The sequence below is a fragment of the Furipterus horrens genome, unplaced genomic scaffold (assembly GCF_987537825.1).
Source record: "Furipterus horrens unplaced genomic scaffold, mFurHor1.1.pri manual_scaffold_5, whole genome shotgun sequence".
Classification (NCBI taxonomy): Eukaryota; Metazoa; Chordata; class Mammalia; order Chiroptera; family Furipteridae; genus Furipterus; species Furipterus horrens.
In genome coordinates, this window is record NW_028327175.1 from 127,574,500 (window position 1) to 127,596,956 (window position 22,457).

At 44.2% G+C, this 22,457-nt stretch overlaps 1 protein-coding gene across 1 annotated transcript in view; it reads left to right on the top strand.

Annotated features, from left to right (window-relative positions):
* Positions 1-13,410: 13,410 nt before the first annotated feature.
* Positions 13,411-22,457, top strand: part of USP31 (ubiquitin specific peptidase 31) — an 86,332-nt gene continuing 77,285 nt past the window's right edge. Inside the window, exon 1 of the mRNA XM_090277765.1 lies at positions 13,411-14,138. Coding sequence (XP_090133891.1) covers positions 13,533-14,138 — 606 coding nt within the window. The 5' untranslated portion in view covers positions 13,411-13,532. The remainder of the gene's footprint in view (positions 14,139-22,457) is intronic.

The following is a 22,457-nucleotide window of genomic DNA, read 5'->3' on the forward strand; positions in this document are numbered from 1 at the left end:
TTGAGCTTCTTCACCACCATTGTTTTGAATTCCGTGGCTGACATTTGGGCTATGTCTGTTCCATCTACCTCTCTTTCTGGGGAGTCCTCTTTTCTTTTCATTGAGAGGTCGTTTCTACATCTGACCATGTTGGAATCTTCTTGTTTGTTTTTGTTTTTTGTATTTGTCTGCTTTGACTTCCCGCCTTTGTCATATGAGATTCTTTATAGAAGATCTGGGGGTTTCAGTGGTGCAGTCTCTTTGATCTCCTGAGCCTGATGTTCTTGGGTTACCCTTTATGTCGTTTGTTTATGCTGTCTGGTTATATTTCAGATGCTCTTTGGTAGGATCTTCCTTCTGGCTAGTTGATTGAGAGAGTCACTCTGTCCACTTTGTCTTGAGTTCTTTTGTGGAGATGCTGTTAAAAACAAAAACACACAGCCCAGGCAGGAAACACACACCCTCAAAAATATCCCCTACCCTCTATCCCACTATCATCAGCAAATGAGCCAGTATTAGTATAAATGTAGAGATGTTAGGGCTTTTATACTATAGGAAGACTAGATAAGAGTTGTTTTTAAAGAGGAAAAATATGATTTTTGAGAGAAGGGATGATAGATTAGTAACAGTAGCAAGTAGTGTCGAGAATATGTAAGACAGTAGGTAATATTTACATTTTATGTTAATAATAATAAAAGAAAAAGAGGGAAGAATGCAGGATATAGTAAGAAAGTGGAATTTTATAGTATTAGGTTTATATAATAGTTATATTCTATTTATTTAGTGTGAAAGGGAGGCTAAACAAAACAGACAAACAAATAAACAAAAATTAAGGAGGAATGATGAGAAGGAGAGATGGTATGAAACAAATTAAAGAGATAATTTAAAAAATTTTTTTTAAATGAAGGTAAAAATAAAAATAAAAACAAGAAATTTAAAAAATTAAAATAAAATAAAATACAAATAAAAAACTAAAATAGAAATAAAAAATTTAAAAATATATATATACAAAATGAAAGTTTTTACTCAGTTCAGCCTTTGTATGTCGTCTTCTTTTTCTAGATCCACAAGTGGTCTAATGAGGCGGGCCAGAGGTTCCTGATCCTTGCAGCAGTGGTGTGTGCCTGCTTGCGGTCTTGGTCGCGTGCCCGTGTTACCCCTGCATGCCCATGGTGGCCGGTGCATTCATTTGGTGCCTGTTTGGATCTGGCCGGGGTGCTTGAGTGCGCGCGCATTTGCGCGCGCAAATTGGCCTGCACGCTAACGCTGGCCTCAGGCCTGCCAAGCGGGGCCCTGAGAGTCAGTCTCTCGCCGCTTGGGTTCCAGACACTTGTGTACAGTGGAAGTGAGCGTCTGTGAGTCACCACCGCCTGCCATTCCTGCACCTGCCTGGGCAGGCACGAGCAGAGCTTGAGCAGGCGGGCTGTGCTCCAGCCTGGTGGTCACAGGGGCCGGCAAGGGGTTTCTGTGCACGGTCCTCTGTGTGTTTAGTAGGCCCTCCCTGTGCCTGTTGGGACACTGATCTTATGCCTGTTGGGGTGTGTCCGAGGGGCACCCGGATGCGCGTTCGGAGACCTGGCTTCGTGCCTGGGTCAGTGTATGAGGGCACTTCCCTGTGCGTGCCCGCGCTACCCAAGGGGGGGTTTATAATATTTTTTAAGTATATTTTATTGATTATGTTGTTACAGTAGTTCCAATTTTTTCCCCTTTGCTCCCCTCTGCCCAGTACCACCCTTCCCTCCAGCAATCCCACCCCTCTTAGTTCATGTCCATGGGTTATGTATACAGTTGTTTGTCTTTACCCTTCCCTATATTATCCTTAACAGCCCCCTGTCTATTTTGTACCAACCGATTACGCTTTTTAGTCTCTGAACCATTTCCCCATTCTCCCCCTCCGCCCTCCCAGATGATAACCCTCCAAATGATCCCCATACCTATGATTCTGTTCCTATTCTGGTTTGCTTAGTTGGATTTTGTTTTTATTTTTTTAGATTCAGTTGTTCATATTTGTGAGTTTGTTGTCATTTTAGTGTTCATAGTTTTGATCTTCTATTTCTTAAGTAAGTCCCTTTGACATTTAATATGACAATGGCTTGGTGATGATGAACTCCTTTAGTTTAACCTTGTCTGGGAAGCACTTCATCTGCCCTTCCATTCCAAATGATAGCCTTGCTGGATACAGTAGTCCTGGTTGCAGGTTGCCTTTCATCACATTGAATACTGCTTCCCAGTCCCTCCCTGCCTGCAAAGTGTTCTCTGAGAAATCAGCTGATAGTCCTATAGGCACCCCCCCTGTAGGCAACTCTCTGTCTCTCTCTTGCTGCCCCCAGAACTCTGTCTTTATCTCTCACCTTGGGTATCTCAGTCATGATGTGTCCTGGTGTGGTCCCCTATGGGTCCACCTCGCCCGGGACTCGCCGTGGTTCCCGGACCTGTATGTCCATCTCCTTCACAAAATTTGGGAAGTTTTCCTAATTTTTTTCAATTCTTGCTTTCTCATTCTGTACTGGTTGACTGTTTTTTTCCTCCTTATGTTCCAAACCATTGATTTTAACCCCCGTTTCCTTCCTTTTACCATTGGTTTTGTGTGGACTTTGTGTGGTTTTGTGTGTCCTTCAATTCACTTAGCATAGCCTTCACTTCTCTTATGCTTTTGCCATACTCAAGCATAGCTGTCAAGCCTGTGAGCACCTTTAAAAAAAAAAACATGCTTTATTGATTACGCTGTTACAGTTGTCCCAATTTATTTTCCCTTCGTTCCCTTCCACCCAGTGACATCCTTTCCTCCCGTTGCCCCCCACCCTTAGTCCATCCTCATTGGTTGTGCATATAGTTCTTCTCAACCTCTTCCTATCTACTTCACTCCCTCCTACTACTTTTCTTAATTCCTGTACCAAATCCTTCCCTTTACCCCTTCCCCCTCCCTGCTGACCTCCCCCCATAATGTTCCCCAGACCTATAATTCTTTTCCCACTCTTGTTGCCTACTTAGTTTGCCTTTGTTTTGATTCCCTAGCTTCTGTTGTTTGTTGCGATACAGTTTTCATTTTAATGTTCATAGTTTTGATCCTCTTTCTCCTAAACAAGTGCCTTTAACATTTCCTATAACAATGGTTTGGGTGTGATACACTCCTTCAGTTTTACTTTATCCTGGAAGAACTTTTTCTGCCTTTCTATTCTGAATGACAGCTTCTCTGGATAGAGTAATCGTGGTTTTACTTTTTTGCTTTTCATTACTTTGAATATTTCTTGCCAGTCTCTTCTTGCCTGCAGACTTTCTTTTGAGAAATCAGCTGACAGTCTTATTGGGATGCCTTTGTATGTAATTCTCTTCTTCTCTCTTGCTGCTTTTAAGATTCTCTTTTTATCCTTAATTTTTGATATTTTGATTATACTGTGTCTTGGTGTAGTTCTCCCTGGGTTCAGTTGTTTTGGAACTCTCTGTGCTTCCTAGACCTGTAAGTCTATTTCCTTCCCCAAGTTAGGGAAGTTCTGCTTCATTATTTTTTCACATAATTTTTCCATTTATAGTTATTCTTCTTCACCTTCTGGCAACCTTATGATTCAGATGTTGGCCGGCTTATAGATGTCTGATAAGTTTCTGAACCTCTCCTCATTTTCCTCACTTTTTGTTTCCTCTTTCTGCACTGGCTGACTGTTTGTTCCTTCCCTACGTTCTGATTTGTTGATTTGATCCCTGGTTTTCTTTCCCTCACCACTAGTTTCATATGTGTTTTCATTCATTTAGGCAGGACTAGCCTTAATTCCTTCCCTGTCTTGTTTGAAATCTGCTATTAGGTCTGTAAGCACTTTTATAAGCAAAGCTCTGAACTGTGCCTCAGAAAGACTTCCTGTCTGCTGCTTCATTAGATTAGAAATTTGCTGTCTGGTCAGCTTCATCGCAGGGCTCTCTATCATGATCTGTGCCATCCTGACAATTTTGTGTTTACCTTTGCTTCCTGGGCGGGGCTGTTACACCTTCTACCTATAGGAGGTGGATTCCTGTGCACTCCTCACAATGGGGTCACCTGTCTCATCACGCTGTGGTGTTTTCTGCTGGAGGTGGGGGTCCAAGATGGATTCCTGCCATTCAATCTCCGCTGAGAGACCAGGAGCGTCCTCCTCCGTCCCCATTCCCACCAGGCCTCACAGTCCAAGGCAATTGGAGTCTTCCTTCTCCGGCACTCAAATTACAAGCTGACGGGTCTGGTCTGAAGCCTGTGAGCATCTTAATCACCAGTGTTTTGAATTCTGCATCTGTTAGGTTGTCTATCTCCTCATCTGTTAGGTTGGCTATCTTCTTGTCGCTTAGTTCTGCCACTGGATCCTTGATCCATTCCCCCTTTTGGGCCATACTTCTCTGTCTCCTCATCCTGACAGGCTCCTCTGTTGGTTTGCCTCCGTGTCCCAGGTAGAGCTGTTGCTCCTGTTACATTTAAGGGGTGCAGCCTTAGTCATTCATAAGTACAGGGCAACCTGTTACACCACGTTGTGGCGCTGTATGTGGGGGAGGGGTCCAAGAGGGAACAATGCCACCTGCCCATCAGCCGCCCCTTTTCCAGGCACCTCTCCCACTTCCACACCCGACTGGCGCCTCTCTAACTGCTCTCCTGGCCGTCGTTCCCAGAGTCGGTGGGTCTGCAGATGTTCTGGGACTGTGGGGTCCCTTTATACAAGCAGGCTCTGCTGAAAGACCAGCAGTTTCTTCCTCCTTCTCAACCCCCACTGGTCTGCATAGTCAGAAAGAATGAGGCTTGATTTTCCCCGTTGCTGGGACTGTGAGCTGCGAGGTCTAGTGAGGAACTGGGAACACTCCCCAGGTGTCCCTCCTGACTTTTTAAAATGTGTGACTGCGCTTTCTGCCAGCCTGCTGCTGCCGCTGCCGCTGCCACTGCCACCTCTGCTGCCCCCACCACACCGCATCCTCTCTGCACCGGCTCTGCCCCTCCTACCTGTCTGGATGAGTATTTCTTCTTTATATCTTTGTTTGCTGGACTTCCATGCAGTCTGATTTTCTGGAACTTCTGGTTGTTTCTAGTTTTGAAGTAGCTGTATTCCTTCTTAGTTGTGGAGGGAGATGCAATGCGTCTGTCTATGCCTCCATCTTGGCCAGATGTCTGTAAGATTTTTAGTGAACTGGAAAACATGGATGATTTTCTAGCAAAATAAAATGACTGAAATTAATTCAAGAAGAAAAAGAACATTTAAACAGACTAACATTAATGGGTGAAAGTTGCAAAGTACCTCAAAGAATGGCCTGCTCAAGAGAGTACATTGTGTGAAATCTTAGAACTTTTGAAAACTCACTTAAGTTGTTCCAGAGCCTAAAAATCATAGGGACCCTTCACCGTTATTTTTAAAAAGCTGCAAAACTGGAAACTCACAAGAACAGTTAGCACACACACAGAGTGCAACCTGGATTTCTTATAAAAGTAGCCATACATTTTTATATGATATATTAGCAAATAGATAAAGCATTGCATTTAATGCTATCAATATGACATACACCACATGAATAGTTTGTAATGGATATATGTCATTTTTTGACTACCCAGCACTAAATATAGTCTTTTTTTTTTTTTTTTTTTAGGGAATCTCAAGGTAGGTGGGACCACTCTGTTCTCACCATGGAAACTGTGGGAGATATGGTCCCTTCTCTTCTTTCCAGTAGCTAGTGACTAGAGTAAGGACCTAGCCTGACAAAACAAATATGTACTTCCACTTTGGCCATAGAATTTGGAAGGTGTGGTAGCAAGAGGTTGGAACAATCAGAAGTTATTCAAGATTATTCATAGTGGCTATAGTAGAACTAAGAGCCCAACAGTGTGGCTGCCACTGTCCAAACATGGTGCCAGCCTTGGTGACAGCAGAAAGTGCCCAGTTTCACTGATGGTGCCAACAATGACCTCTTATGCACCATTTTCTGGTGGGGGTGCCTGGCTGTGCACTGATCCTGAAGTTTTTCTGACATTTCTGTGAGCTGCTTGACATCCATACTTCCAATACATTAATTTTCTTTTTTTTTAATGTGTTTTATTGATTATAATATTACATTTGTGCCAATTTCCCTTCCCTCTGCTCCCCTCCAACCGGTGGCCCCCCTCCCTCCAGTTGTCCCCCCCTTTTAGATCATGTCCATTAGTTGTGCATACAGTTCTTCTCAACCTCTGTCTATTCCATTCCCTCCTACCATGATCCTTAATTCCTATATCATCTCCCTCCCTCTCCCCATTCCCCCTCCCTGTTGACCTCCCCCCAATATGTTCCCCGTACCTATAGTTCTTTTGCCACTCTCGTTGCCTGTTTAGTTTGCCTTTGTTTCAATTCCCTAGCTTCTGTTGTCTCTTGTGATGCAGTTTTCATTTTAGATTTGATAGTCTTGATCCTCCTTTTTCTAAACCAGTCCCTTTAACATCTCATATAACAGTGGTTTGGATCTAATGAACTCTTTCAGTTTTATTTTGTCCTGGAAACACTTTCTCTGTCCTTCTATTCTGAATGACAATTTCGCTGGATAGAGTATTCATGGTTGTAGGTTTTGGATTTTCATTACTTTGAATATTTCTTGCCAGTCCCTTCTTGCCTGCAGGGTCTCCCTTGAGAAGTCAGCTGATAGTCTAATTGGGACCCCTTTGTACATAATTCTTTTCTTCTCTCTTGCTGCTTTTAAGATTCTCTCTTTATCTTTAATTTTTGACATTTTGATTATAATGTGTCTTGGAGTGGTTCTCCCTGGGTCCAGTTTTTTTGGAACTCTCTGTGCTTCCTGGACCTGTAAGTCTATTTCCTTCCCCAGGTCTGGGAAGTTCTCCTTTATTATATTTTCACTCAATTTTTCAAGTTCTAGTTCATCTTCCTCGCTCTCTGGCAAACCAATGATTCTTATGTTGGGCCTTTTATAGCTGTCCCAGAGGTTTCTGATCCTCTCATCGTTGCTTCCCATTTCCTCTCTCTGCATTGGTTGACTGCTTGTTCCTTCTCCATATTCCAGTTTGTTGAAATGAACTCTAGATTTTTTTTTCCTCACCATCTGTCTCGTATGTGGTTTTGTTCCTTTCGTTATGAGTGTTTTTCGCTTCTTTCTCATCTTTTTCCAGATCTTTTGTGAATTCTGTAAGCCACCTGATAACAATGGCCCAGAACTGAGCATCTGACAGGTTTCTTATCTGTTCATCTGTCAGGTTCTCCATCTGTTGCCTGGTGAGCTGTGCCACCGGGATTTCTATAGTTGTCTGCCTCATTTTGACAGATGCGTTTTGTTTTCTTGGGCCGGCTGTAGGGGGCAGTGCCTGTGTACTCGTAATGACCCAGCGACTGGTGCCGTTCGGCAGCCTTTCTTGCTGTGCCGTGGTGCTTTGTCGTCACAATCCAGCGACCGGTGCCTGTCCGCGACCTATTTCGCAGCCCTGTGGCGCTTTCTTTGGGGACGGGGGTCCAAGATGGATTCACACAGTTATTCCGCTAGAAGACCGGGATCCGTCCTCCCGCCCCCCTGGGCCTCACTGTTCAAGGCGATGTGGTGGCTGCTTTCCCCAGCGTTGGGGTCGCCAGCTGCCGGGGGTTCGACTGCAGCCAGGATTGTCCTCCCTGCCGCTGGGATTGTTCTCCCTGCTGCTGTCCCAGGTGCGACCACAAACAGCACTGCCTACTTTCGCTCTTACCTGCCCAAAGGGCGCCGCTGGTTTATAACTTCATATGTTGGGCTTCCGTGTAGTTTTATTTTCTGGAATTTCTAGTTATCCTTTGTTTTGAAGTAGTTGTATTCCTCTCTAGTTGTAGAGGGAGACCTAGCGCGTCCGTCTAAGCCTCCATCTTGGCCGGAAGTCCAATACATTAATTTTCTGTTTCAGCTAGTTAATAGAAGTCCATGCCTTTAACTACGAAGAACCTATAATGGATATTACAGGTCAAAGGAAAAAAAAAAAAAGCACATGCTCATCTCTGTTGATGCCTGTTTGATACAATTCAAGATCCATTCCTGATAAGAACCCTTTCTGAAGTAGGAATAAATGAATGCCACTTTAATGCAATAAATAATATATATCTCAAAGCAAAAGCAGGCATCATGCTTAATGGTGAAGCCCTGGAAGCACTGCTATTAATGCCAGAAACAATGCAAGCTTTCCCACTCTCATTACTATTACTTTACTGAGTTCTGGAAAGACAATTAGACAAGAGAGAGAAAAAAAGATGAAGTACAAATATTATAAAGAGAGAGGCCAGGTTATTTTTTAAGTGGTTTTATTTATTTACTTATTTTTATTATTTATTTATCTTAGAGAGAGAGGAAGGGAGGGAGAAAAAGAAGGAGAGAAACATCAATGTTTGGTTGCCTCTCGTGCACCCCCAGCTGGGGACCTGAAGCCTGAAAAAATCCAAGAGAGCCAACTGGAAATTAGGAGAAAGAACTAAAGTACATCAAGTGGCTGGTTACAAAATAATTTTGCCCTAGAGACAAACAACAGAAAATAGAATGGCATAAAAATATCCCATTCCTAGCAGCAACCAATAGGAATCAATTTATTGTTACACAGACCTATGGAAGGAAACTATAGTACTCTGAGGAATGTGAAAAACTTGTGTAACTTTAAAGAGACACACTTTATTTTCAGAGAAGATAAAACATTATGATGATGTTAATTTCCCCTAAATTAATTTGTATAAATTAATCCCCCTAAAGGAGTAAATACTTTTGAGAGAATAACCAAATAGTGAATAAAATATTTGGAGTTCTAGCGCTTCCAAATATTTCAATATATTCTAAATCTGTGTTATTGTAGAAAATACACACAGCAACGAGGTAGAACAGAATTTTTTAAAACCATAAATATATGTGGAGTTTAATACATGATTTAAAAAAATGGCCTTTTAAAGCAGAAGTTTAAAGTTAGATTATTTTTAAATATTGGTGTTCAAACAACTGGGTAGCCATGTAGGGTGGGGAAAAGCCAAGATCCCTACCTGATTTCTTACACAAAAATAAGTTCCAGGTGGAACCAACATTAAAAGTAAGAAAAAAAGAAATAGAAACTATAACAGCATGAAATGAAAACATATATGAGTATCCTTATTTTGAAATGGGGGAAGTTTGTTTACCTAATCATGTAAAAAAAAAAAAAATCAGAAACCAAAATCAGAAAACTTTATGAAAAAATGGATTCATATGAGTATATAAAATAATTAACATTCAAATAGAGAATGTTAATAGAGAAAACACTGTAAGTATGGTAAAAGGTAAATAATTAAATGGAATGGTATAGACCAAGGAATAACAATTTATATACCAAGAACTTTTACTAGCCAATATTTATGAAAAGAATGTGCCAAAAGGAAAACAAACAAATGATGTATGCAAGTAAGTCACATCAGTGAAAAATACAAGTTGCTAATATAAAGAGATTACTAGTCATTTTCTTGATTGCAAACAACAGAAACTGACACTGATGAGTTTCAGCAATAATGGAATTTATAGGAAGACTGTCTGTTTAGTTCACTGAATGAACAGAGCTGGAGAAACAAGACTGGTCAGTAACCCAGAGAGGCAGACACCAGTAAGAACTTGCCACTAGAGCAGCCAGCTGGACACTTACTTGTTGCCACATTCCTGGCACTGCCACCATTGTAACCTCACTGTCACAGTGCTGAATATAGAACCGCTAGATTAACTAATTCACTGCATTATCTCCAGCTAACCTTGTATCAATACTTCCAGAGCCAAGGTCCAGGTAGGAACATTCGACTGGTCTTTCTTAGGTTACCTTCCTAGGCTCCAGCTTTCAGAGTTGGGAAGGGGAATACCTGCTCCCCACCCCCTGCTGAGTTTTCAGAATGAGAACTAGAGTTGTTTTGCCTAATTTGGTATCCCTTCCAAACAGGAAGTCTGTTTAGATGTTGAATAGCTGAAGTCCAGCCCATGATGTTCAACTTTACTCCTACAAAAAGCACATCAGTATGCCCTCTTGTGTTCTTCAAATTTACCAATGTGAAAATGAGTGAAAAACTCAACACCATATTGGGTTTGGGAAAGGTGTGCTTCCCATTATTCATTGTTGAAAGGATCAAACCTTTCTTGAGGTCTGCTTGACAATAGGTGTCAAAGTGTGAAATGTGTATACCCTTTGATCCAAGGTGTCAACCCAAGGACATAGTTGCTGGGATGGAGCAAGTTTAGATAATGATGATATTAACTGCACTGTTATTTTTAACTTGTGTTTCCCTACCTCGCGGAGAAGGGGTGACTACAGAGAGGGATGGTGGAAGATTTCCTATGAACTGTTATTTGGATGGGTCTTAAAGATGGCCACCTGAGAGCTCCAATCAAAGATTCTCTCCCAAGCCTGTTCTGGCCAAGCTGGAACAAGACAATTTCGAGGTCCCATGGGGACCAATAAGCCTGAGGTGGCAGACTGGGAAGGGGGTTCACATGTCCCACTAAGGAATTTGGATGTTGTTTAGATACATTGCTACCAAATAATCAATATGCTATGTGAAGGCTACCTTACTGGGTATCCAGCAATGAGTAAGGGGAGCTTCTGCTGCTGTGTTGAAGCCTATACTTTAAACTGAAGGGATGCCTCATGAGCAGGCGATACCTAAGGTGAGACCTTAAGGTTGAGGAGAGGTTAGCTAAGTGAAGGGCCTCAGGATAGGTGTTGGGGAGAGAGGGGACAGCCTGAGCAAAGGCCCTTTTGTCTGGATCAAGTTGCCTGATGGTTTGGAGGAAAGAACAAGATATACCATAACACTGTGTTGTAAGTGGGTACTAGAGAGCAATTCTCACCCGAGGAAGGTCAGACAGAATCATATTTTACTGGACTCTGGTGACAGAGGTAAGCACCCTCCAGATTTTTGCTAAAATATACTAATTACATTTTGGATTAAGGCTACATGCTGGTGAGAAAAGGTGGATGTGGCCACTCAGTAGTACTGGGCTAGGGAAGGGGTAAGTGTTAAAATGGGTGTGGTGAATCCTAGCTCGCCCCTGTCTGGTTGCTGTAAATTAAGGGAGTCAGACAGGCTCATCTCTAATTTCTTTGCAGCATATGACAGCAGTGGGATTCCAAGTGGCTTGCTTAGACTGGAGAGGAGGGCCCAGGCAATGGGGTCATATTCAGGCTATGGCTTCAGTATAAAGAAGAAAGAAGCAGGGTGGTAAACTTCTCCTGGTTTTTGGCTCCCAGTTTAATAAACTAAAAAAAGAACATTTGTTAGCACCTACTCTTAGCACACACATGCCAGGCATACATGCCAGGAAAGGTAGGGTGTTCTGAAAAGCAGCAGGAGGACAGTCACCTGGACAAAGCCTGTTGGAGGAGGCTGAGGATTGCTCACAGTGGTTAGGAGAAAAACCCATCTTGACCCATTCCAGATCCGCCTGGGGCTTGAATTCTCCAACCCTAATTAAAGTTTTTCAGCATCTGAGTTTGGGTTCACCTTAAATTAGAGTTTGAGATAAAGATAAACAGAGGGTTTTGAAGGAGGGTGCGCTGTTGCAATGCAATAGCTTACACATTTTATTGTTGTGGCTGAAATTAGTGATGGTCTCCCAGCATGGGACATGGGGAATGAAAAGCTTTAGCTATGCTCCGTTTCCTTTTGAAGTGGTTTACTCTTTCAACTAAATGTTCATTAGAACCATCGTCAGTACTAGGCATCTATGATCAGCAAAACAGATCTGGTCTCTGCTTTTTGCAGATTTTGAGCAAACGTGATGGGTACTATGAACATCTGAGTCCAAAGTAGAGACATGCTAAAACAAACAAAGAAACAAGAAAAAACAAAACAAAACAAAACAGTGTAGGCAAGCTAACCTTAGGGGCTAACTTCCAAGTGGGTTTGACACCTAGGGCGACTCCAAGACCTTTCGCACCTCTGTAAAACAAGCAAGCAAACAAACTCTGTTAACACAGCGGCTGGAATTGTGGTAAAATGTTGTCAAACTGCTTGAAATTCCCCCAAAGCTATTCTTTTTTCCTGATATCCAGATGAGTGAGTTCAATATGCAGTAAGGCACGGATATTTTGATTAGGAGGTGAAAATGAAGGTGATTTGAAGGCTACTGCAGAGTACCCTGTGGGTGTCACTATAAGAGTCCTACTTACCATGGGATGGAAGGCAGAGGCAAAAGCCAATTACTTTGAAATATGGTGTAAGTTGGGATTTATGTTTTAAAAAGGGGAAGAGAGCCTTTCCCTGACATTTCTCCCCTCTGTAGTAACTGAGACTCAGGCAAAGGGTTAGCAAAGAGGAGAATCTACACAGAAGAGGTCACAAACCAGTGGATTTGGGGCTGAAGGCAGCTCAAAGATGTATTTTTTTTTCCTGCTCTAGTTTTTCTTTTTTAATTGAACCAACATTTAAAAATAGGATTTTCACCTCTTTAAAAAAAATCAGATGATCTGAGCTCTCATTTCCACATATAGGGACAATTGGGTGAAGCTGAGTGGCAGCCATTTACTTTAGAAGGACATTCACTATCAGTTTGGCATAGTCCTCACGATTTCTGATAGTCTCCCCAACACTGAGAGCCCAGTCACTTTAAGTATTAATAGGTCAAAATGATGACTGAAATACCAGGATCTTCATTCACTGATATGGCTCATTTTGGTCCCTGTGATATTTGTGGGTCTGTGACATTTCGTTTAGAGGTCAAGTCTAGGGGCTTTGAAACAAACTTGGGTTTGAAATGGTCAGAATCGTACCAATTTGGAAGGCACTGAATCGAAGATTAAAGGAGACACAACATGCTTAGCACAATGCTTGAAACTTAGCAGCTATTATAAGCATCCTTTAGGAGTGTAAACTGTAGGAGAGCGGGCAGAAATGGTGTCGGCTTCATACTTCGTCGCATGTCTAGCACGCAGCACTGTGCCTGGTACACAGCAGTAACTCTTTGTTTAGTGAATGATGATTGACGTCAACGGGATTTTAAAGGCTGGTCTGTAAAATAAGGTAATTCTTACTATACTTTTCACTGAGATCTCAAAGTGTCGCCTAGACGACTACCGGGCGAGGACATGCCTGGCTCTGTGATGGCGTTCGGGCTTCCTAAGAAGAAAGGCAGGGCAAGTCAGGGTCCTGCCTATCACCTGTTCCAGAGCCCAGGGTCCTGCACTAGCCCAGGCCTCCGCCATCAGATCAGAACAGCCGGAGACTCAGCCAGCCCTGCGGGTGCACGACCTTGCGCCCGCCCAGCGCCTCACTCGGCACTTGACCGCGCCCACACTAGACATGGCTTCTTTCAGGCTTCACACAGTAGGACTGCGCCGGGAGCAGCTGTTATCACGTCGGCTCGCGGGGCAAGAGACTCCGTTCCCGCAGTCAACATGGCGGCCCCGGCGACTTCAGCGCGGGGCGGGCCGCACCGGAGGCGGTCACGTGAGCTGCTCAGCTGGGCGGACAGCGCGCGTCCCCCGCCCTGCTTGCTGGCTCGTTGGGCAGCGCTCTGAGGTGTCCGGGGCGCCCAGCCTCAGGCTCGGTGGGATGCGGTGGCGGCCGTGGCGGGGCCGCGGGCCGGGACGGCGGGCGCGGGGATGAGTGCGGGTGGCTGCCGCCATGTCCAAGGTAACGGCGCCCGGGTCCGGGCCGGCGGCGGCGGCGGGCGGGAAGGAGAAGCGCTCCTTCAGCAAGCGGCTGTTCCGGAGCGGCCGCGCGAGCGGCGGCGGCGCTGGGGGCCCCGGGGCGCCCGGGCCAGCTGCGCCCTCGTCGCCGTCGTCGGCGCGCTCGGTGGGCAGCTTCATGAGTCGCGTCCTCAAGACGCTGTCCACGCTCTCGCACCTGAGCTCCGAGGGCGGCAGCCCGGACCGCGGCGGCCTCCGCGGCTGCTTCCCGGCCGGGCCGCCCGCGCCGCCCGCGCCACCGCCCTGCCCGCCGCCCGCTGCGTCCGAGCCCGCGTCGCCCGCCTACGAACCTGTGCCCGGGGTGGCAGGGCTGCGGAACCACGGCAACACGTGCTTCATGAACGCCACGCTGCAGTGCCTCAGCAACACCGAGCTCTTCGCGGAGTACCTGGCTCTTGGCCAGTACCGCGCCCGCCGGCCGGAGCCCGAGCCCGAGCCGCCCGCCGGCCGGACCTCCGGCGAGGTCACCGAGCAGCTGGCGCACCTGGTGCGCGCCCTCTGGACGCTGGAGTACACGCCGCAGCACAGCCGCGACTTCAAGGTGGGCGCCCTCACCTCCTTCCGGAAGGGCCCTCGCACCTGAGCCTCCGGGGCGCCTCCCGCCCGCGCCCTCCCCCCTCCGAGCCCCCGAAGTGCGCCTTGTTGGAGAGCTGTGGGTGGGCTCTGAGGCCGGAGCAGGCACCGCTGATTGCAGGGGAGATCTGTCGATTGACTGGTGGATTCATTAATATATTATACATTTAGTAAGAGCTTACACGTGCCAGTCGCTGTGCTGGGACGCGGCAATGAACAAGACCGGCCGCCTTCGGGGAACCTGCATTCTTAGTGGGGGGACTGTTGAGCCGGATTCAGATCTCGGTTTTGTCACTTGGTAGCAGTATGAACTTGGGCAAGTTATACAACAGCTCTGTGCCACAGCTTCCCCTGCTGCCGACCTCATAAGTGGTTGTAAGCTGCGAATCTGTTTGTTCGATCGATCGAGTGCTGTGGTACTACTCATTTTGACCCTTTTTGACCTAGAGAGTGGCATTTTTACAGGGTTCAGCCTCAGAAAAGCTTCACTTGTGCACAGCACCATGTGTATTGCTGCTCTGATTTTTTTTTCTTTGTTAAAGACTTTAAGTTAAGGGTAATAATAAGTGGCTTGAAGAAAGTAAAACCTGGTGATGCCATTGATGTGCTGCTAGACCACTTCAGGTGGGGGGGGTAGTAAGGGTGACCACTTGGAGGAGGTGACACAGGAACTCAGACTTGAGTGACTAGAGAACCTGCCTTGGAGGAGGTCAGGGAAGTTCTTTCCAGGTGTAAGGGAAGTGGTACACTTGAGGAACAGTAGAGTTCTGGGATCCAGAAGCTGTCTGTGAAGGGCTGCAGAGTAAATATTTTAGGCTTTGCTGGTCGAGATGCAAAATTGAGGGTATTTTCTAGGTACCTATATAACAAAAAAACCCACAAAGTTTTATTGACTAAAATAAAACTGCAATGATAATTGAGTAATATTTTGTAATACAGGTCTACTAATGAGAAGAATGGAATTTTTTTTTTTGGAAGGGATAACTTTTAGCTTAATTGCAGTTCAAAATTAATGTTGTCTATCATCAGATTTCTTACAAATATTCATTTCTACAAACCATTCTTGGCCCACGGGCCATACAAATACAGGCAGCAGGCTAGGTATGACCCTCGGGTCCTTGTAGTGAGCGAGTTGGAGCTGAGGGCTGAGCCCCATAATGTATGTGGAAATGGGCTCTTATTCTCAGCAAAAGGGGAAGATGGTTTGAGATTGTAAGAGGATTACTTTTAGGTGGAAAATAGATAATATCAATAGAATTAAATTGGTTAGAATGAAACTACACAGTGAGAGAGTTCATTCCTTTTTCCTTCTTTTCTGTCCTAATCATGTGCAAGAAAGTCTCAGCTTGGTGGTAGCCTGACTCTTAACACTGCTTGCGCACTCCCCACCTTTTTTCTTTTTTAAAGAGAGAACAAACCTCAAGTTTAGAGTTTTCATTGGACTTATTTTACATTTGTCTTATATTTATGGCAAGTGGTACTGGCTTTTCATCCATTCTATGAAGTTTGTTTTCAAAAATTTTTTAAGTAAAAGTAAATAACTTGATTAAAATATAAAATGGTAATCTATCTGAGGAGTCAGCACCTGGTTGAGGACTTAAGCTTCTTGCTGAGGAACAGCAGTGCCAGTTGCACCCCTCTTTTTTTATTACACTTATATTTTATTTATATTATTCTCTGTTTTTCTCAAAGAGAATAAATGGTTGCTGTTTGATCTTGGAAATTTGAATAGAAATACTTGACAGGTATAGGGACTGGAAAAAATGAGGTCCATGTCAGAGATCTTAAAATAAGAAAGTAGGAGAGGATGGCAACCAACTTGTACATTTTTACTTTTTGCTTATAGTTACCTGTAAATAGCCACACCAAGTACATTCTTTTCGAAGTCAGAGCCCAGTGTTTTAAGTTTCATTTTCTCCTCTTTTCCAAATGTGAAAATCAACTTCTATAGTATTTTGGTATGAGAACATTTCCCTTGTTTTTTAAGAGATTGTGTTCATTCTTTTATCCAATAAGAAGTTGGATCAGAAATGGGTCAATAATTCTGGAAATGCAGAGACTGATTTATAGGCATGCTTTGTAAATATTAAACATATTCTTAGAGGCACTATTTTTTAAAAAATTTAATCTTCTGAACCTTTAGTAGATTTCATTTTGCATTTGTTCATTCACCTCCCATTTATTGAAGGTTTACCCAACCTGTTAGGAATGTGTTCAGCACAAGAAAGAGGAAGCTCTAATGATGGCACCTTAAGATGTAGGTGGCTCTCAGCTGGCACAGTGGCTTGATGGGCCCAGTAAGGACCCTGACCATTTCTGGTTTCCACTCTGTTGTCCTTAACTGTTATTAGCTTTTTGTCCTTAATGTTTGTCACCTCATGGCATTTTACTCAGTCAAGGCAGGAATTCATCAGGGAAATAAAAGTTTCCCCAGAAGCCCCCTCAGCAGTCTTCTCATTGACTTGAACCATGCCACCACTTGCATCCCTGGCTGCCATGGAGGCTGTAAGGTAGACATTTGGGCTTTCCTACCTTTATAGAAGAGATGAGTAGAGGCAGCCCACCAAAGTGCTTGCCTATCATGTGCCAGGCACTTTCATTTGGGGAAGACACTGTTTCTGCCTAAGAAGAACTGAGTTTGATGAAACCTGGTAAATTCCCCCAGGTACTGTTTCCACACTTGAATGTGCCTAATGATTCACTTGGGCTTCTGTTACAAAGCAGATTTGGATTTGGTAGAGCCGGGCAGGGCCTGAGACACTTCATTTCTAACAAGGTTACAGGTGATGCTAGAGGCTGGTTACATCGTGGAGAGCGAGGGGGTGCAGAAAGTTTGGGAGAAGTATGTTGTGAATTGATTGTGAAGGGCTTTGTAGGCTACACTGGTTGGGACTTTATCCTCTGGAAATTGAGAATTCAGTGCCAACTTATAAGCAGGAGAATGATAGGATCAGATTTCTTTTTTTATCTCCCCCCCCGCCACTCCCCAATTTGGTAAGTTTGGTGGATAACTAAAAAAGATCACTTTCTTTTTTCCAAAATTTTTATTACAGCCACATTTGATGGCTGTGATTTTGAGCATGAAGGAAGTTGAACACGAAAGGAGATGGATGTGAGGCATACTTGTCACCATGCCCCGCTGGCCTGTTTGTGGTAGACAACAATATTTGATGCTCATCCTCTTCTCTTGAACTCACGTTCAGCCTCAGAATCCTACTCAGTTCGGGGTTCCAGGCAGCCACTGCCAGTTGATTGGAGTTGGCAGAGGAGTTAAAACCAGTTTGCCATCTTGAGATAGTGTGTCTTGAGGTCTCAAAAAGCACGTAGTCTGTCTTTGAATGAGCTTTTATCATCTTCAAACTTCCTTAAGTTACTAATGATTTTCTTTGTAAGCTTTTCAATTATAATTATTTATTGCTTTCTAACTATATCATTTGGAGCTTTAGAAGCTTGCTAGGTAATTGGATTTTTGGTTTTGGAAGAGCTAGCTGATGGTTAAGGCTGGATTTTCATTTTCCAGAAAGAAATGGTTGACTGGCCCAACCTGAGTGTGCCTTAAGAAACTTCTATTGCTGCCATTTAGCTCCCTTTTTCTTTTTACACAGACATCATTCTCCTGCTCTTAGAGCTGTGGTTCTCAACCAGGGTGCTTTTGCCTGCTTCCACCTCTCACTCCTGGGGACATTTGATGATATCTGGAGACATACTTTGATTGTCACAACTTTAATTGGGTGCTGGCATGAATGCTCCAGGTTCTAGTTCTCAGTACCCCTTTGCAATGAGAGGAAGATGGATGTTCATCTTTCAAAAAGAAAGATAAGTTTTATAGCAGCAGTTCTCAGATCATGTTCCCAAAGAACAGCTAATACATAGTGATCTGATAAAAGAACTGTGGGAACTCCATCCAAATTTGCAGTAAAACAAAAAATAATTGATGAATAGATTTTTTCTCCCATGGTGGTTTCCTGGAAATTTGGTGACTAGATGGTGCTTATTTATTAGTGAGAGTTCTCAGGTTACAGAATGAATAATGACAGACAAGTTAGCAATCAGGAGCTGACAGTGGCTCAGTGTTAACACCTTACTTTTTCATGGACTCATGCTGCAGGCCTTTAATAGACACTTTCCTGGCTTGCATGAAGCCATGTAGTACACTGATATTTCACAGTGTTTCCCAAGAAGCACTCTGAATTCAGGGTGTCCCTTGAATTCATTTGAAAAATAGAAAAAACATGAAATTGTGACAGTATAAAATAGAAAGTATGTCTCTTCCTGGTCAGTTCCCTTGTCTGTGAAAAGCTGTCACTTTCGTCTTAGTGAAGCTCCAAGTCTAAGGGACAAAGAAGGTGAAAGAGTCATTACATTTTGACTTGGAAAAAGACTTGGGTGGATGTGAGCAGTCCCTGGCATTTTTGGATGAGGGGACCGAGGTACTCCTGCTGGCTAGAGGCTGAGGGAGCAGAACCAGAATTTTGACTTCCACTCAGTCACCCTGCATTGCTGACGCTCATACTGAGTCCTGCGTCTGTGGTTGTCTTATTAGTATAACCACTAAAAGGACAGGTCTCAACATAAAATGTTAACTGGCAGGTGGACATGCTGAAACATGTAGCATTTTTCTCTCTGAGGTCGTGCTGGATTGTAGTGAGCGTAAGGTCAGCCAAGCTGCTTCGTGCATGTGCCGTTGCTGCTCCTACTTAGGCACTCTAGAAGTCTTCCTTAAAAACCATTCTTTCGGACTGATTAAATGTATATATGGACATATTTATGAGTATAGGATAGGCTCATTTTCCACAAGTAGTTCTGCATATGTACTCTATCTAGTGACTTGCTTTTCTATGTTCCCTCCCCTGGTACATCTGGGAGGAAAGGAGGATTAGATGAGGCTGGGAAGGGATGGAAGGTGGGCAGAGGCTGGCTCATGCAGGGCCTTGCGGGGGCAGGTAGGGGGTTTAGATTCTATTCTAAGGGAAGTAGGGAGCAGCTGCAGGACTTACAGTTCTGTTCTGATCTCATTAAAATGTGGAGTGATCACTCATAGTGCTGAACAGTGAATAGAACAGAAGCAAGAAGACCAGGTAGGAAGCTTTTGTGATAGATTAGGTAAAAGTGGGGGTGGATGGATTTGAGATATATCTGCAGGTGGACCCCACAAGGCTTGTTAGTGGATTAATTCTGGAGGTGGAAGGACACTTGAGGCAGAGGGGTACATCCAGAATAACTCTTGAGCAACTGCATGGTTACTGGTGCTCACTTGAGGAGCAGCAGTTTTGGGGGATCAGGAGTTCATTTTCACATATGTTAAATAGGATATTCATGAAATGTCTAATAGGCAGCTGGGCAATGGAGTCTGGAGTTCAAAAGATTGAGACTGGCTAGAGAGAAAGATTAGGGAGTCATAAGCCTTTAGATGGTGTTTAAAGCCATGGGATATGGCTTAGAATGGGATTTGATGATAAATAGTTCTTCGATAGTAAAGGAGAAAAGGGATGTCATCTCAAATTGATGGGGAAATATTCTGAGCAAAGGCATAGAGATGGCACATGATCATGGAAGTAAGTGACTGGGCTGTCTGCCATGGAGGCTTGATTTCAAACAGTTGTCCCAGCCTTGGCCCTATTAACAAATCTGGCATTATTGGCTGGATACTTGTTTGTTGTGAGGGGCTGTCCTGGCATTGTAGGATGTTTAGCAGTATCCCTGTCCTCTACCCACTAGGTGCTGGTAGTACTCCCCTCTCCACATCACATCATGACAATCAAAAATGTCTCGACATTTCCAAATGTCTCCTGTGGGGCAGAATCGCCCCTGTTTGAGAAGAGTTGATTTGGAGAGAAATGTAGATGGCTGAGGAGATGAGAGGAGGCAAATATGGGTGGCCTTGAAAGTCTGTCACAACTTGGAAGGCCTTGAGACTGCCATCAGTAGTGATTCAGTTGAGGCTTTGGAGCTGTGTAGTCATTGATGGGATTAAAAAGATAGAAAAAAAGGGCTGGATGATGAGCAAAAAATCAATCAGATGGAGGAGAAAGTCGTCGTCGGCAGCCGTCCGTCTCGAGAGACGATGGTGTAGCTTCTTAAGAGTCTATCTGCACCACCGAGAATGGTTGTGCAGTCCAACTCGGGAGTGACACGGTATCTGTCTCCTCCCGTGTTGAATCGACATCTTGCGATGACGCTGGAGTGTCCTCTCCAGTGAAGCTGAAGCTACAGAGCCTGGGCAGGGTGATATGGAGGGTCTGCTGTTGCCCATGCAGCAGACCCCCCCTCTCTTCGCAGCTGAAGGGTCCAAGGGAAAGACGGAGTCAATACAGCTTGGTTTCAGGTGCGCCGCAGGAGTTGCCGGTGTTGACTACAACGTCAAACCGCCTTAGAGACTCCGGCTCCGGATTTTCTGTCGGGGTTTACTCCCTTAGCCTTTCCCCTGAAGAGGTATGCCGCAAGGCAGCGGAGGTTTTTTGGAGTCAGAGTTTTCCTTCTCTGATGTGCCCTGACTGGAAGATCGAACCAGCGACACTTAGCTCGCAGGCCGACGCTCAATCCACTGAGCCAAACCAGGGCTCAGACCATAATGTACTATACAAAATATAAAGGTTTCTTAAATATCATTTCAATTGTATCTTTAAAGCAAAGACTAAAAACTTTAGTCTTTAAAGACTAATCAGGAACCAGTATTAACCTATAGACTTCACTTCCAGTCCATTTTTCTTTATAGCATTTTGTGACATTAAGGTCTGAAAACCACATTTTGGCTTAGCAAACCACTATAAACTCTGCCTACAGAGGGCAGTAGAGGGAGACTGGGAGGCTAAACCTGAAGGTGTTTGGGGGGCCCCTGCAAAGCTAATGTGAACTTCTGAGCAGAAGCCTTCTGAGGCTGCAGTCTGGATTCTTGCAGAAAGGGCTGGCAGGCATGTGTGTCTTTGAGGGAGTGTGGTGGGACTTATTCTGCAAAATTTAGACAGTCTGCAAATTGGAATCAACTATTACTTGTAGTATATACTGCTGTCACTGGGGAGGAGAAATGTTATGCAGGCTGTGACAGAATCACATTCAAAAGTAGTGATAGAATGAAAACAGGAACTGAAATAAAAGAGAAACAGGGAGCAAACTGAAAGGAGGAGAAAGTAAATGCAGGGAAAGGGCAACCATGGGTATGATGTGAGGAAAAGCAAGAAAAAAAGGTGAATCCAGGAGACATTTGGAGGACATCATGACATTATTAAGGAGAATCCAAGAGATGGGGTGGTAAGGAAACACTGAGGTATCAGACCTGGGAGATGGGGAGAATAATGGGGTCTCGGATAGAAATGGAGCTGTTGGAAGTGGCATGGTTTGTGGAGCATAGAAGATCCTGCATTTAATCCAAGCGTGTGGGGTGGGGCCATGGGATATCTAAGGTCTTAATAGACTGTTGGAAATATGGTCTGAGTTAGAACTAGCTGTTCAGATTGGGATTCAGCTGCAAAGAGGTGATAAAGGACAGAAGCCTAAGGCCAGGCCCTTGGGGGAAACTAAAAATAGGAGGACAGGAGAGGGAGAGGATCTGTTAAAGTAGAAGTCTGAGAGGTTGGGGAAAGCCAGGAAGGCAGTGCTGAACCTGGTTTACGTTACCATGTAGAGCAGCAGAAACATCAAATTCAGGTTATTTTGTAGACATGATTCGGATTTATTAAGTGCACAGATTTATTGAGCATATTGATTGATTCCTGTGCTGATCTTGTATTGGAAAGCTCTGGTGATATGATGGGTGAGATCATTCGTGCCCTTAAGGAGCTCAGGGACTAGAAGGGAAGACAGATGGGAAAAGAAATAGTTGCACTGGGTAGGGTGCTATGATAGATTGTTTACAAAGCACTGTGCAAATCCAGGGGGAAGAGCACTTCAGGAAAAAGTGGTAGGGTTGTGGGGGAACTGAAGAAGTGATGCCTGGACTGTGTCTTGAAGATTTGGAGGATTTGAGAGGTGGTTTCTGCTTTTTGGTTATTGGGAATAATGATGCTATGAACATAGGTGTGCAAGTATCTGAAGTCTCTGTTCTCAGTTCTTTTGGATCATGTGCTACTTCTATGTTTAACTTTTTGAGAAACTGTCCAATTATTTTCCACAGTGGCTGCACCATTTTATATCCCCACCAGGTATGCATGAAAAGGCTCCAATTTTTCTACATCCTTGCCAGTGCTTATTACCTTCTATTTGTTTGATAACAGCCATTCTGGTGTGTGTGAAGTGAAACCTCATTGTGGTTTTGATTTGAAGGAGAAGATGAAAGTAACAGCTTTTAAAA